At 39.1% G+C, this 14,757-nt stretch overlaps 1 protein-coding gene across 6 annotated transcripts in view; it reads right to left on the bottom strand.

Moving 5' to 3' along the window:
* ANKIB1 (ankyrin repeat and IBR domain containing 1) overlaps nt 1–14,757 on the bottom strand; it is a 139,377-nt gene that overhangs the window by 60,041 nt on the left and 64,579 nt on the right. For all 6 annotated transcript variants that reach the window (XM_068550685.1, XM_068550681.1, XM_068550683.1 and 3 more), the window contains one exon: nt 9,081–9,381. In XM_068550685.1, coding sequence (XP_068406786.1) covers nt 9,081–9,320 — 240 coding nt within the window. In that variant the 5' untranslated portion in view covers nt 9,321–9,381. The remainder of the gene's footprint in view (nt 1–9,080; nt 9,382–14,757) is intronic.

Genomic DNA, 14,757 nt, shown 5'->3' on the forward strand with positions numbered 1-14,757 from the left:
ACACTGGTTTTCAACCTTGGCTGTACACTAGAATCATCTGGAGAAGTTTAATATACTAGTGACTGGGGTCCACTCTCAGAAATTCCAATTTTATTGATTTGAGATATGGTCTACACTATCGGATTTTTTGTGCAGACATGGTTACAACCACTGTTTCAGCACAAAGGTTTCCAAATTGTTTACGAATCATCTGGGTAGTCTGATAATCATATTAGGGTGATCTAGAGTGGGGATTAAATATATGAACTCTTTACAGGTGATTCCATTGTATGTCCCACAGACTACTGCTCTAAGCCAAGGATTCTCAAACTTTAATGTGAGTATGAATGAATCACCTTGGGGTTCTTGTTAAACTACAAATTCAGACTCAGCTGATCTGAGATGAGGCCTGAGATTCTGCATTCCCAACAAGTACCCAAATTCATGCCAATGCCAGTCTGAGGACCACTGTCTGGGTAGCAAGGCTTTAATAAGAACCACTCCTTTAGAAGTCCCCCCCTTTCAATTCTATTCTACATTATAACCATTAGGCTAATCTTACTATATTTGCTTTCATAATAGCACTCCACCAATCAAAAATTTAAATGGCTCAATTTTCTATAAATAAATCCAAAATTCTTGGCATTAGTATTTGTACTTAGTATGGCTTCTATCTTCATTTTAAGTCATCTGTCTTATCAAACCTCTGCAAAATACTTCAATCTGCATATGTTTGAGACCTAGAACAGTGCTTCTCAAACTACAACATGCAAACGAATAACCAGTAAAACTTGCTTAAAGCATTCCTGGAGTCTACCACCAGAGATTTTGATTTGGAATCTGGAGGTCTGTGGGGCACAAGAATTTGTATTTATAACAAGCTCCCAGGCGTTACTGATGCTACAAAATGTGCTGAGGGCCACATTTTGAGTAGTCTCCTCCAAATGCTTAAACTGAAATCTCATCCACTCAGATATTACTACTACCCATGAAATCTTCTGGGCTAAGTAAAATTTAAATGATGTCTCCTTCCCTTCAATGCCTATAACAGTTAATGCCTAAATAATTAATAGCTCTTAGCATCATAATGTTTTGGAGGCAATGAAATCATAACTTTCTTGATTAAAAATTAGAAAACTGAGGCCCAGAAACAGGCAAAGTTACTCAGTTGCTGAGCTGAGACTACAATTTCTATATTCTTTTTACAGTTTTAAAACCCCAGGTGCTAAAAACACAATATAATTAAGTAAAACTCTTCAGTATGATTTGTGAATGATTTTCTTGGCTTTTCAATGAAGTGTGAAATACTCTGATAGCTGCCAGAGTGTCAAATAGCCCCTGTAGCTGTAAAAGGAAGTGTGACTTACCACCTTTGGTTTTCTAGTGACCTTTACTTGATCTAACAATAAGCAGCTACACTTAAAGCTTTGAATAAGCAAGTAGGACAAGGATGCATAGGAAATATCTAAAGATAATACTCATTTTAAAAAATGCTTTTCACAAAGAGCTGAAGCACTATCAAACACAACAATCACCTCTGTCACATCAACCATTTCTTGAATCACTATGACGGGTGAAGCACCAATATAAATAAAATGAGGCCTAATGACTAGGCTTGATCTAGGGAAGTCCGCCAAGGGGAGGAAAAATCACTAAACTTTTAATTGGGCCTTGCTAATAGACCTAACCCATCATTCCTCTCCAAAGTACATCTCTATTCCAAAGTGGAAAAACAAAAACTCAGCAACCAAGAAAACAGTGTGTTTTTTATAGTATTAAATTCTTGTAACATTTATATTTTAATGGAGTTCTGTTTTTGTGCGCTGGGCATCCATTACATAGTATTTTTAAAGTTCTTTGTATACTTAAAGCATACAGGACTTGCTACATATTGATGTTATTTTACATATTTAAAATAAGCTTCTATAGTGTGGAGTCATCTTTGCTTTCCTCTCCCAATCTTTACATAATGCAGGGGTCCACTGCAAACTAAGGCCTGTGAGCCAAATCTAGCCTGCTGCCTGTTCCTGTATAGCCCACAAACTAAAAACTATTTTTACATTTTAAAATGGTTGAAAAGAATCAAAAGATTATTTTGTGATATGTGAATATTATAAGAAATTCAAGTGGGAATGTCCATAAACAAAGTTTTACTGGAACACTGCCATGCTCACTTATACATTGTCTATGGCTGCTTTCAGGATACTGTGGCATAGTTGAGCAGTTGCCTAAAATATTTACTATCTGGGCTTTCACAGAAAAAAGTTTGCTTACCCTTGAAATAATTCTTTGAAATATGAAAAAATTAGAATTAAAGGGGCTTTAATTATAGTTTGCCTTAATAAATGTTCAACATATAAGCATTTCTAATTTTCAAACAATTGCAGCCCACTCCTCTTTGTGTTACTTTTATCTCATAAATAATTTTGAATGATAAATATTTGTGAAACTCCAAATTTTCCTACTCAAGGAAGTTCGGAAAAATACAAAGTGAGGATTTGATATAAGCACCTGTTGTTAGAAGGTGGCCAACAGAGATAAAAAGAAGGGGCTGGCCAAAAGAGGCAAGGAAGAGTTCCATTCTGCAAACGAGTGGCATAAGTTTGATGCAAAAACAAAACAAAACAAAAACAGTCCCAAGGTAAATCCAGGTATCAAGACTAGATATGGGGATGATGGTGGCCTCATTAATAGGAATAAGGCAGTCAAGAGGAGGAGCTGGTGGGTAGAGAAGACTGAGTACAGTTTTGGAAACACTGAATTTGAGAGACTGTTGGAATGTCCACTGTCAACTAGGCAGCAATATAAGAAACTTCAGGGCTAGATATTCCAAATATATATATGTATATGTATATACATATACAAAAAATGTATATATATGTATATACATATACATATATATATAAAATATTTAGCCACTGATACTGTCACACCTTCAAGTTCCCAAAAGAACTCTATGATTAAGATGTTTTTAATCCAGCCCTGCACCAATGGCTTCGCAATTCCACATCTCCAATTTATTAATCAAACACCATTTGTGAGGCAATGTCATGGGCCCCACTGGTGTTTCTCCATTTGAATGGCTGCTGAATATTTACCTATGCTTTGACAACCTCCACTGATGTCGAATGAGAGAAAAAAACCACAACCACCTTCTCTCCCCAGTACAAACTCACACTCAGCGTGGATAATCACAAAGCCTCCACAGGTTAACAGATGAAAAGAAATGAGCAGTCAACACAAACATCGAGCCCTCTTTGTGGTGTCAAGGCAGCAGGTGGGGGAGGGAGGGGATGATCCCCCTCTCCTGGTTGAAGGCATCACTGAAAAGTACAGGGAAGGGGCCAGCTGTGTCGAGAGGGAGGATGCTAAGGACCTGGTCATCTATGTGCATGTTCCCCAGAGTCACAGGTCAGGAGTCCTTAGCACACTGCTGCAGAGGGATCTTCCTTTGATGGCTCAGAACCAGCATGATCTCTTTTACATTAATTGTGTGTGTGTGTGTGTGTGTGTGCGCATTGTGTGTGTGTGCACGTGCGCATGTGTGTGTTTGAGGGTGAGGTTTTAAGACTAATCCACGGGATGAATTTTTTCATTCAAATAGAATGGTCTGTGGTGGACCCAAGATTATACAGCAGGAAGATAAAGGCATTTAACTCTGAACCCTAATACTGACTCTGCTCCCCACTCTCCTGCAAGAATTCCACCTTCTACTCATCTGACCCAGCCTCACGGGGGCTTGGCTGGGAAGCGTGGAGCGAGGGGGAGGGGAATGGGATCACACACCCTCAGCCAGCAACTGGTATGCCTGCACACAACAGTGCTCTAGACATACGTGTTGCATGAACGAATTTGTGACTTAGTCACTGACCTCTTCTCGTCACTTTTTAGCAACTTTCCCAAAGGGAGAGCAGAGCCTTCTCATCCTGCTCTTCCCTTCTCCCCAGCATGGAAATGCCTTGGAATTTCTGCCCTTGCGTCAGGATAGAGGCGGGATGCTCAGAGGTGGGGACTCCTGGCTACCTGCCCCAGGCTGCTCTGGCCTTAGCTGGTCCTGGGGTGGAGGCCACCAGGGAACTGTGAGTGAGAGGAGGTCAACTTCAGCTCCTCAAAACATGGCAGTCTTCTGTCCCCAAGAGACCTTCCCAATCTTTGGGACTGTTGGGCTGTGAACTGGTCAAGAGAGGTATATGGTCCAGCTCCTGACTCAAGACCCCTGCTTGAGCAGCTGGATGAGGAGGGACGGCAGATATGCCTAATGGAACCAGCCACAGAGGAAGCGCAAAGTGGCGTTTCACCCAGGAACACAGTCAAAGCTGCAGGCAGGCGGGTGAGCAGTGCGAGGCAGCTCACCAGGCATGGTTTCATTTCTTCTTGGCGATGCCTTCTGCTTTATCTTCAATACAATCAGGACAAGATGTATCCAGAAGTCACTCTACCACCTGGTACGTGGCACAGCATCACTTGAGGTCTATTACAATGCAGCTTAGTGCCCAGTCGAGCACCCCTGAGGCACCCCACAGGGCAGCATGCATCGGTTTCTGATGTCTGTTAGGGGAAGTCTGGCCCACATGGGCCCGAAGCCAGAATAGTCTGCAGGTGACAGTGCCCAGAGCACAGAGACAGGCAGGAAGCCCAGAGGTGAAAGTGGGATTAGGGAGAACAGCCACAGGAGGGCTCCTGCCAGCCCCTCACGTTAGCACAAATACCTCAAACTCGGCACGCACAGTCCGTCTTTCCTCCTCTCCCTGGATTATTTCCTCAGCCTTGCCCCTCCTCCAGAACATCAGAAGAACTTTCTGCACTTGAGCTTGACTTGAGGGAAGGAGAGAATTTCGATTAGCAAAGAGGAGGACAGGTGAGGATGTGGTGATTAAAGGTGAAGGCCCCTGCTCTCTGCTCCTGAATCACCCGTCTCCTGGTGGAGGGAGTGGGTGGAAAGAGTGGGTTCTGGCCAGGAACCATTCACCAAGTAGCTGGAAACATCTGCCCCGAGCAGGTCCACCTAGGGCTCTACAGAGGGTGCAGCGAGCGTGGTCTGGCTCCCCCAGTTTGTGCCACCCCAAGTGCCCGCTGGGGGAGGACAGGGCAGAGAATGCCATCTGGACACAGGCTCGCTCTCACCCCCTGGGTCTTCTCAGGTGACTGTCAGGTCAGAGAGGCGCCCTCTTCAGATAATACAGCTCAGGTGCAAGAGGCTTAGGTGGGTCTCCATGGCAACCACCAATCAGGACCTGGGCCGCCTCCAGGGTTCATCAGAGGAACTGTGGTTGCAGCTTCTGGGGACACACACACACACACACACACACACACACACCACAAACACACACACACCACAAACACCAGTCCAGGGTGCATCCCTTTTCTGGCCTGTGTTTTTTTCTCTCAGCACAACTTCTGAGAGATAGAAAGAGAGGAAAAAGCATGAGGCAGCAGCCAGCAGCACAAGAGAAAACGGAGGGAGGCGTTTAGATTCAGTCTTCCCTCTACCCTGTCCTCCTGTGGCTGACGAACTTCCTGCATTTCCCTGAAGAGATCCAGACACTCTCTTCTCCCAGACTAGGAAGCAGAAAGCAGGACCCCCACAGGACCTTTCACCTGCACAGCACCGGACCTCAGAAATCCCTGGTCAGGGAAGATCCCACATGCCGGGGAGCGGCTAGGCCTGTGCACTGCGGCTGCTGAGCCTGTGCTCTAGAGCTGGCGAGCCACAACTACTGAAGCCCGTGCGCCTGGAGCCCATGCTCTGCAGGGGAAGAGGCCACCGCAGCAAGGGCCCCCCCTCACACGGCGTGCAGCAACGGCGGGGTGGCCCCTGCTCACCACAACTAAAGAAAGCCCGCCTGCAGCAACGAAGACCCAATGCAGCCAAAAATAAATAAAATAAATAAATTAAAAAAAAAAGACACTTTTATGTTATGTTCTGTGTGTTCTATGTGTGTATGTGTGTGTCCCTTTAGCTGACTATGGAACACAATTATTACAGAGAGAAGGGGAAGTTTTTAAACATTTCATTTATATGGTTCAAAATAATGAGCCATAGGAAAGTATGTGTTTAAATGCACATATGAAATTGTCTACTGTTGACTTTATCAGCTCTGTCCTTAAATAAACACACAGAGAGAAAAACATCTTCAACAACTAGAAAAGACGTATTTCCATAGATATGTCCTCAAGAGTTAAAAAAAAATAGCTTGGCCTTAACCATGGAGTAAAATAATCAATTTAACCTTAAAGGCTAGACACTGAAAATGGGATATATTTTACTGCAATCACAGATTAAGAGAAAATTAGCACTAAAAGTGGTCTTTTGAGATAACTGTGATCGTTTCCTATTGGATGGTTGAGACTGATAATCTCAAAGAAGTTGAGTGATTCGCTCAAGGTCTTACAGACAGTCTCTGTGAGGACCAAGACTAGAAACCAGTGCCCTATATACCATACTATGATAGCTTAGCTTAATGAAAAAAATTAGTAAATATCTGATAATAGTCTTTTACTCAACCCAAACCCTTTATATCATGCTTGGTACCAATGAGCACTGTGAATGTTAGAAGACATTATACAAACACTAAGACACTTGAGGACTAATTCTCTAAGAAGTACAGTTATATAGTAGGTTACGTATTTCAATGTATTTGTTTTACTCACTAGAACTAGAAAACATAAGGCCTCTGGAAATTAATGTACACTTCCTTGTGAAACTCTTCTGGTTTAATTAACAGTAAACATTATCAAAAGTCATTCAAGACCTAAGGCTGGGTATACAGTCAAGTATATATGAGATTTAAGATAGCTTTATATGAGTAAAATGATGTGCTAAAATCTGTTGATGACAACTAGAATAAATGTAATGGAGGTATTTATAGGGCTCTATGTGAGGTGTTTTACATTAAGTCAAAGAGCTCTTCTGAACACAAAAAAATGAAAACAGTCATTAAATGGTGTGGTTTGTATAAAGTGATTTGCTGACAGATCAAACAGTTAAAACTTACACACACATTCACACCAAGCAAATCATCAGGCCTGTCAGTTCAGAATAAACCTGATACTAATTTCCTTCACTGAGCAAAAAACAATGTTGGTAAAAACACCACATTCAATTTTTAAAAATAATTTAATATCATGTCATTGCAAACATACTTCAAAATGAACAACCACTAAAGCAATGCTTATAGAGAATTTTTGGAAGCAAGATATTAAAGCAGCAGTTTAAGAGGATTATTATTACTATCAAGAATAAGATATTTTCTACTCTAACTCACTTGAGAAATATGATGCAGTCCCGTCAACAATGACGAGTCACTATAGGCAGTGATTCTTTCATAAGAGGTGGGCATAGAACAATATACAAAAAGACTTGTGTAAAAAGCCTCAGGAATTCTGCCAATAGCCTCCCTCCCCGCAAAATCCTAGAACATCCTTCCACCACACCGTGAATCAAAGTTAGAAAGCAAAGCTTAAAATTAGTTTCAAGTTAATGACTGTCACTAATTAACTAGTGGGCAAAGGTGACACAAACCCAAGAGATGAAATGACGAAGATTCCAAAAGATTAATAAGTATCACAAACAACAGCAATAAACACAAGATCAGAAAGGTTCTAGAAGTGAAAATAACTGACACTTCAGATACACTAAAGAAATCATATAAATGGCCATAACCTTTTTTTTTTTTTTTAAATTTATTTTTGGCTGCGTTGGGTCTTCGTCGCTGCGTGTGGGCTTTCTCTAGTTGTGGCGAGTGGGGGCTACTCTTTGTTGCAGTGCGTGGGCTTCTCATTGCAGTGGCTTCTCTCGTTGTGGAGCACAGGCTCTAGGTGCACGGGCTTCAGTAGTTGCAGCACATGGGCTCAGCAGTTGCTGCACGCGGGCCCTAGAGCACGCGGGCTTCAGTAGTTGCAGCACGCAGGCTCTAGGGTGCGTGGGCTTCAGTAGTTGCAGCACGCAGGCTCTAGGCTGTGCGGGCTTCAGCAGTTTTGGTGTGTGGGCTCAGTAGTTGTGGCACATGGGCTTAGTTGCTCTGCAGCATGTGGGATCTTCCTGGAGCAGAGATTGAACCCGTGTCCCCTGCATTGGCAGGCGGATTCTTAACCACTGCACCACCAGGGAAGTCCCTAAATGGCCATAACCTTTTAACACGGGTAAGAAAATGAAGGACCTTCATGTTTTTTGGTATATTTATCAATTTAGAAGTATAAAGTTTATATAGATGAATAACATTAAGGAAATACTAAATTTTCAGATATGTATTTTAATCTGATTAATATATATTTAATCTGGATCATTGCTTTTCCAATAAAGTCCTACATTTTTGGTAAGCGGATACTCTGTGATTCAGTCTATAATTCTCCCCACTGAAACTTAAATACATCTATACAAAAGAACTTCTAAGAATTATGTATGGATTGACCTCTACATAGCTGAGTGAAACCTGTTCTTCTGTATGTAGAGTAGTGATGACAGTATAAAGAGTAATGATTTCTTAGCTTAGTTAAGATCCTACACTATATGGTTGATTTTATCTAAGCCTGTTGTTAAGATATTTATATATATATGAAAAACATATGTGGAAAAACTCAATTACAATATAGTACTCAGGCACGTTAACGCAGACTACACAGAAAAAAACAGCACATTTTAATATAGATATGTTTTTAAAAGACCCCAATAAATGTATTCATTAATATTTATCAATTGCTTAGGGAACTGATCAATTCTAGATATAGCTAAAGGTCCCACTTGTCAAGATTTGCCATATGTATAAATTTTATAAATTGGCTTCTAAAAATAAGCAAAAACATATCTCTACTAAAACTATCACTCTCAATATGATAGAGTTTCTATGATGACTGTTATCTTCAGGAATGTTAGCAAATTTTCAATTGCTCCTAATTCCATTTTATTTCCAAGGATGAATGTTTATGGGTTTGTTTTCCCTAATACAAGGGCTCCTGATTCTTTTAGAACCACAAAAGGGCCCGAAATGACTAGCTAAATTAACTGTTAAGATAAGTAAAACAAAACTGATTATTACACATTACCAAGACACAGATTTTACCATGCAGAATATTAAAAAAAAAAACCACCACCAAAGTTTTACCTCTACACAGGTTTTCATCCCTGAGGCAGCAGCATAGTGCAGGGGTGTGTTCTTTTTGTTATCAACGGCATCAATAGCTGCTCTCTCATATTCGCCTTGGTCAAGTTTTGCTCCTTTCCATCTTAAAATCATCTGCAGACAGTCTGCTCTTCTAAAATCATCTTCCGTGGGGCGTGCTAAGCGAGGATGAAGGGCTCCTTCCGATATCATAATTTGAGGACCCATACATAACAAATGCATAGATGTTTCATTGTGCACATTCCGTTTATTTGGATTTCCATCTCTACCAAAAAGAAAGGTCCTAAAATGGTAAAGGAAAAGGATGAAAATCAGTTTTTTCCTACCTTGAAATAGTACACAGAAGATACATTTAAAAGGTAACCTCTACTTCTAAGCTGCTAATCCAATTTCTATTGAAGCACTGTTTCAAAATAGGTTGAATGACTAATTCTTAGTTATAAAAAACTCCATTCTAGAATAATAGTACCAAAAAACTAATAAAGTTGAGTATCTTTACAGTATCTGCTAATTAAAGAAAAAAAGGCATAGGAAGAAAAAAGAAAGGTAAGGAAAAGGAAAATGAAAGAGAAGTGAAGAAACAAGGAAGATGAGAAAAGGAAGGGGAGGAAGAAGGAAAGGAACCGAAAGGGCCACTTACAGACTAATGTCAATTAACATAAATGCCTTAGGTACATTATTAAACATACCACACCAATTTTTTTCTTTATTGCTCTGCTCTATTTTATTTCTCTTGAGTACATATTTACTTAATAAGGATGGTGGCAATATAAGCGAAGCAAGCAATGCATAAGTCTGGGAGCTAGTGGGAATGTTAAATGTTAAATGTTAAATCTAGGAAAAATTTCTCTACCTAAGTCTTTGGCTAACCTTTGAAAGAATAAGGCACATATTACACGGTGTAACACTTTTTGAGGGGAGTAAGCTATGGTTAGTTCTGGGAGACCAAGATCTAATTCCAAGGTGGTAGCCCTTACCAATGATAGGTCTAGGTGAGCTGCCGCAGCTACTGCCAAACCCAGATCTGAGAGTCGTGCCTAGCATTCGTGCCTAGCATCTACTACATCCTTGAGCTAGGGTCAATAGATTAATATTTGAGCCAGTTCAGTGGCCATAATAGGATACTGGAAAATGAGCTGGATAAAACCTACTATAATACAGTCAGCCTGTACTAAAAAACACAAATACACTATGAAATGGGCATACAGTCCCATATCTGAAGATGAGCCACATTTACTGCAGAGGGCTGGTATCATTTGCATTCCTATGTCCAAGTGCAGAAGAGCAATGGGAAGGAAGCAGAGCCAAACTCTTAAATCCTAGATTCATTTGAATTGTTTTTAGGTTAGTTTCATCTTAGAACAAGAAAAAACAAAAACCCTGACCAAAAAGGAACTAGAATGGGCTTTTCAATTTTAATGAGTTAGCCAAGCTGGAAAGCTCTTATGAGAAAAAGGCTGAGTAAGCTGTCCTAAAGTAGTAGAAGGTCCCAGACAACTTTTAGAACAACTCTGGATATTTCCTGTTTTTATAATTCAAGATTCTACACAGCTCAGCAATATAGCCCTTCAAAACTAGCCTGAAAGTAAGATTTGAAGTCTCTGAAGCAGAAACAAATGAAATATTATTACTTATAATAACCATGTCAGTCCCTCATACCCCAACTCTTACCACTGGGGTAATGCAATCTAAGCCAGATCAGACATCATAGACATCAGACATCTGCACTGTGGGCGAATGTGACAGGCAGACTAATGTCCCCACCCCAAAGAGGTTTATGTCCTAATCCCTGGAACCTGTGAATATGTTACCTTACACGGTAAAAGGGACTTCGCAGATAAGATTAAGTTAAGGTTCTTGACATTGGGAAATTATCCTAGATTATCCAGGTGGGCCCAATGTAATCTTGAGTCCTTAGAAGAGAAAGACAGGAGGGTGAGAATCAGAGAGATATTGGAAGATGCTATGCTTCTGCCTTTAAAAATGGCAGAAGGGGTCACAAGCCAAGAAGTGCAGGCAGCTTTTGGAAACTGGAAAAGGTAAGGTAAGGCATTCTACCCAGGAGCCTGCGGAAGGAATACAGCTCTGCCAAAACCTTGGGTTTAATCCAGTGAAACCATTTCAGACTTCTGATCTCCAGAGCTTTAAGATAGTAAATTTGTGTTAAGTCACCAAGTTTGTGGTAATTTGTTACAGCAACAATAGGAAGTTAATACAGCAATTAGCTGCAAAAATAAGACTCTGGGAGGCTTGTATAGCAGACCTCCTCCCCTCTGGAGATGGGGGGAGGCGGGGAGAGAAGCAGGGGGTGGGGATCGGGGGGAGGAACCTATCGCTGAGTGAGAACAAATCGTCCTAAGGAAGATCCTGGGTTCTTATGGTTTGGAATGTAAAATATGTTTCTGGGCAGAAGATAAGACTAGCATCTCTGAGCCTTACAACTTAGGGAATGTCTCAATGGTCTCAGGTCTCATCCACTCTTTACACCTCATTCAAATGTAAACATGTATCTTCTGAGAGGTAAACCTCTCTGGAGTTCTCAGTCTCTACTCAGTCAAAGTTTAACTTCCAAGGCTTGTCTTTTAAGCCCAGGTCCCAAGTTCTAGTAAAATTTGCTCAGAAAACCCTAACTGTGCATATTTTCTCTACAGTCCTACATAGCCTTTATGGCCTTCTGACCCCTGCAGTACATTTGTAGGCTCTTCATTGCTTGCTCTGCTGTTTGGTTCCCCAAGACCTGACCTAGCCATCTAAACAAACCCAGCCCTACTTAGAAGCCTCTTTACACTAGGCTGCCTCCTCCAGTGGCATTTGGTCATTCCCTTCTTTGTCTTCCTATAATGTCCTAATTATATAATTCATTACATTGTATCATAGTTACTTTCTTACATATCTTTTCCCTTCTCCCACTTGGTTTACAGCCTTCTAAGGCAGGGTCTATATCCTGTTCTTTCTTGAATCCCCAGTACAGTGTCAGACACAGAGCAGACTCTTGCTATAAACTGAATGAATATTACTTTTATTGGGAATATCTTAAGATAGAATTCTAGATCTCTAAAGCCAGCAGTGTAGCAGACTGGTAAAGAACATGGTATCTAGTACAGACTGCCAGACTCTAAACCCAGTTCTGTCACTTTTTAGCTATATGATCTTACACAAGTTACATAATAGCTAACATATATATTATATATACAATCAACATAAATATATACCTAATATACATAATATATATAACCAACTAATATATGGTTGATAGTCTTTGACCAAGTAAACCTACTGCTGGAATTTATCCTAAAGGAAATAACTTAAAGAATAAAAATCTATAGGAACAATGACATTCAATATACTGTTGTTTTGAATAGAAAAATCTGTAGTAACTTAAATGTCTGGTTATAGGAAAAATGGGAAACATAAATCATGGTCTTTCTATACAATAGAAAATTATAAATTATAAAGTCATTGAAAAGTCTATCTATGAACATTTATAGCTAAAACTAGAAGGGAACACGGAATAATTCTAACAGTTGTTTAAGGGAGGTAGGAATGTGAGTAGTTTTATTTATTTATATAACCATAACGTTGCTTCATAGTTTAAAAGAAAAAAAAAATATTTTCCCTAAGTCAACAACTGATGATAATATTCTCAATGATATTTCCCTGTATTTATAATGGTTGAATTATAGTGGATTATAATGAATAACCAAAATCTAAACAATACTCTAAAAATGTTTCAAGATTAAAATTTCTTCCAAGAGGCATTATTAACAATAAAAAAGATTTCATTTTCTTAAAAATTTCATTTAGAAATAAACTATTAAAATTAATTCAGAGTCTGTAAGATTCTGTACAACCACATTTATTTAGCCTTTCCTATCCCTATTTCCAATATGTCATTTATTTTCTCTTTTAGTTTTTTCAGGAGAGAAACAAACCATGGAATTTAACACAAGGAATTATCACCATGGAATTTAATACAAGTTGGAAGGATGTAAGTTGATATGGAGAAATCTCTCTTTCTCTTTCAATCTCTCTCTCATTAAACAATTCTAGATCATCCCCAACAGAGGGAAGAGATAGTGTGATAATTTTGCAAATGTTCTTATACCCAATGTGCCAAACTCTGATTAATCAAACCAAACAAAGGTTATTATTCTAAAGTTAAAGTATTAAAATAGCTTCTTTATACATATTTATTCAGGAAAGATTCTCAAATTTATTAGACATAGTACCATACCTGCATAAATATTTTGTACTAAAACTGTAAAGCTAGATATTCTAATTTTATTGATTCATATTACTACTTTTTTATTATCTGTTTAATTTCAAAAGTAGAGTCTTCTTTAATTTACATGAATGAATAAACAGAAGTATAAATTTATAATTGATATTTAAGTTTTACATAGGTACCTTTCTATAACTATGCCAGTAATTATGAAGTATATTTTACTACTTGCATATAAGGTTAATTCTGGAACAAGGACAGGTGATAACTGGCAGGAAGATGGAGTAAGGAAAACATTAACCTGGAAAAAAAAAATCCCTTTCATTTGACCCTAATAACCCATCCAGAAGCCATCTGTTTTTCTAGATTCTTTCACTGTTAATTATCAAACAGTCAGTTTATATCTCCTACCTATATTTCTTCTACATTTCATCTCCACTTCACTATGACCCTATTCTGATCACTGTACTAAAACTGCACTCTTTCACATCACTAAGAATTTCCTAAGAGCTAAATTCTTATCACTGTCCTCAATTCTTGTTTTTAATCTGAAACTGCTAATAATTCATTTACATCCTGACCTCTGTATCACCTCGGTTTCCATAACTACACATCTTTTTAACAGACCTCTTAATTTTTTTCAGTACAATCTCTCTTTTACCCATGAAGATGGCTTCACTTTCCTATCCCCTTACTGGAAGCAAATTCACTTCCCGAATCTATTTACTTCTCCATACACATTCCCTCCTTTCAGAGAGCACATCTACTCTTAAAGTCACTTATCTTTCAATGGTTTCTATGAATACACTTTGTAAGCTGTAAACTTTTTATCAGAACCCAAATGATAGACAGTGGTAGCAGAATCATGGTTTCTCTCAAAGGGCTTCTACTATCACTTCTGTGATAATTCTTAATGCTCTTTCACCCTGTCTAATGTGACCTTTAGACCATATTCTAACTTCTCAGAGTCCCATTTCTCTTGCATATTTCATCATTATCTCATATTCAATTGAGCTCCCCCCAAAATAAGTCTTCTCTCTTAGGGCCTCAGTTTCTTGCCATAACACTCTTATCCTCCCAGTCACTTAACATACACATGCACTTTCAGTTGCTTTTAAAACTTTTCTTCCATGTAACATTATTTTTGAGTAGTCGTTGTTTGCCAGGTACTATTCTAGAAGTTAGACATATTGTTAAGAAAACAGATTAACTCCCTGCCCTTATAGTGTCTGCATACAAGGGAGGTTAGGAGAGGAGAACTGCATTGAACCATTTAAAAGAATTTAATAACTCCTGAAATATGAGTCAAAAAAATAGATATCGATAACTGGAAACTATTTTAATTCTCAAAGTTTAGTATTAACATATGCTCTGATAAAGACATGCTCTAATAAAAATGTTATATTTTATTTACACCAAAAGACAGGCCCCATTTAT

The sequence above is a fragment of the Eschrichtius robustus genome, chromosome 8 (genome assembly GCF_028021215.1).
Source record: "Eschrichtius robustus isolate mEscRob2 chromosome 8, mEscRob2.pri, whole genome shotgun sequence".
NCBI classification, from domain to species: Eukaryota; Metazoa; Chordata; class Mammalia; order Artiodactyla; family Eschrichtiidae; genus Eschrichtius; species Eschrichtius robustus.